Source organism: Emiliania huxleyi (assembly GCF_000372725.1).
Source record: "Emiliania huxleyi CCMP1516 unplaced genomic scaffold EMIHUscaffold_2916, whole genome shotgun sequence".
Classification (NCBI taxonomy): domain Eukaryota; phylum Haptophyta; order Isochrysidales; family Noelaerhabdaceae; genus Emiliania; species Emiliania huxleyi.
The window spans coordinates 1-2,192 of record NW_005199840.1 but is presented as its reverse complement, the minus strand read 5'-3'; the positions used below and the strand labels follow the sequence as shown (position 1 = coordinate 2,192).

At 63.9% G+C, this 2,192-nt stretch overlaps 1 protein-coding gene across 1 annotated transcript; it reads right to left on the bottom strand.

Moving 5' to 3' along the window:
* Window positions 1-1,353: 1,353 nt before the first annotated feature.
* Window positions 1,354-2,106, bottom strand: EMIHUDRAFT_254958 (hypothetical protein; the record flags this gene model as incomplete). Its single annotated transcript, XM_005775838.1, has 1 exon — window positions 1,354-2,106. One exon carries the CDS (start codon window positions 2,104-2,106, stop codon window positions 1,354-1,356), a length of 753 nt encoding a protein of 250 aa, XP_005775895.1.
* Between the last annotated feature and the right edge of the window lie 86 nt (window positions 2,107-2,192).

Sequence of the window (2,192 nt, the reverse complement as noted above, 5' to 3'; positions counted from 1 at the left end):
ACCTCACTGGGCCTGTTAGCATCGAGCATCGTACGACAGCATCCCGTCACCGCCTGCCTCGGATTTATGTGGAGTCGAACCACTCCGGGATGGGCAAGCCCATCAATTTCCGTTTCGTGCTTCCCCTGCACCTGCAGGCGATGGCGAGAGAGGGATGAGTGGAGCTGGGACGGTTTGTTGTTGGCAAATCACTCACAGGTACTCACTTATCCCTCCGACGTTCGAGAGTGGAACCACCAGCTGCGACGACGCCGTCGACGGGAGGCTCCAGCAGCTCCAGATCGACACGCTCTCGATCCTGACTGACGCTCCTGGTCATCTGCTTCATCTCTCTCGCCGTCGGCACAACCGTCGTGCTTGAAGAAATGCGCCAGATCTACCGGAGCAAGAAGCGAGCCTTCCTCCTCGCGCCATTGTTAACACTCAAGCGCGACACTAGGAAGGTGTGGCCAGCTCGTGGGAACGCAGCCCCCGTGGGAACGCACCCCGGCTCCCGTGTGCGGCCCCCTCCCGACACCGGAGCGGTGCTCCGGGGGCACGCCCCCGTGCACGCCTCCTCATATCGCACGGGAGCGGTGCTCCGGGGGCACGCCCCCGTGCACGCCTCCTCATATGAAATGCACACTCCCGCCCGGTTTTCATATGCACTCCCGAGTCAGGAGCGGTGTCTGGAGTGGTGCAGTCGGCGCACCTCCGCCGCGCCAGGCCGTGGAGCCCTCCACCGAGCCGCAGGCTCGCGCCGACACGCCAGCGGCATTGTACGGGATGACGGTCGCCTCGCCATGTCGATCTCCGCGCACGCGGCGCGCTCGACCTCCGCGGTCGGCTGCCGCAAAAGGTAGCGGCTGGCTCACGACAGCGTTTTGCCGGTTGTCGGGTGGGAGAGTACATGTCGTCTGGAGTGTGGCGTGTACCTAGTTTTGATCGCGGCAATGAAGCGGTCGAGACTACCTGGGCGATCTGACCGCGCTATGACCTATGTGACAGACCGTTGTCCGTTGATCCTTGCGATCCTTGACGACCCCCCTTCCTTTCGTGTTTCGAGTTTGCGACAGGGTGTGCCGGCTGCCGCCGCATTCTGACTTTTTATCAAGCACGAGACCACGACACACGACACACGACTTACCGACATTCTGACTCACTGACAAACTATCTGCGCGAGATTCTCTTCTGGCTACAACTCGAATCAGGCTCTCAATAATGCACAAAAATGTTGAACGATACTGTATGACCCGCTGGGCCCGAGGTCGGGTGGCGCCAATGCGCGGGGACCCCGCGGGTACCGAAGTGCGAAGACATACGTAAGCAGCAGCAACAGCAGCAGCAGTAGTGAACAAATAGACATCGAGCATTTCACTGCAGGAGCAAGGAGCGGCGGCGCGTCGGCAGCAGCGGGCTCAGCACGCCCCAGATGTGCTTGAAGTTCATCCGGCGCTCTTCCCAGGCGTGGATCTCGCCGTTGCCGCACGGATCGGCGCCGCCGATGCCCTCGAACGGCGCGTCGTGGCAGCCGCGGTTGACGACGCCGGACGCAAAATCGACGAGGCTGTGGTCGCTCGGGTCCATCCCGTTGTCCACCCAATCCCTTAGGACGTCGAGGTACCTTTCGCCGCGCACGTCGTACGGCTGCACGTCGTTCAGCCAGTAGAAGAGGCCCGAGAACCAGCGCAGCTCCGGGTACTCGGGCTGGCAGATCGCGCCCGGGTTGGCGCAAAAGTCGACGTCGGGGAAGAGGGCGTCCTTGCCGCGCTGCGCCGCCTTCTTGCCCGCAAAGTAGTTTAGCTTGCCAAAGTTGCACACGCCGGTTGTCTGGATGGCGCCACGACCCCACCAGCAGCACCCCTCCACGTCGGTCCGCGCCTCGCTGCCGACGTTCAGCTCGGGCAGGGCGGAGTTCTCGCAGCCGCCCGCGCAGCTCCGCCACGAGCCGGCACGCTGGTTGTCCTTGTCGAGGCAGCAGGTTCCGTCCAGCAGGCAGGCATCGCCCGTGCCTTGGTCGACGGAGCCAACCACGTACGACGGGTAGTCGGGCGTGCTGGCCAGCACCTCTGCCGGCACGCTCGCGGTGGACGCCGCCGGGCCAAAGTGGATACTGCCGCGCGCCATGCTCCCGAACGGCGCCGCCCACTCTTCGGCCTGGTTCCAGCTGGTCCCTTGGGTGGGGCACCATCCAGACACGTCCCACCTGGGCG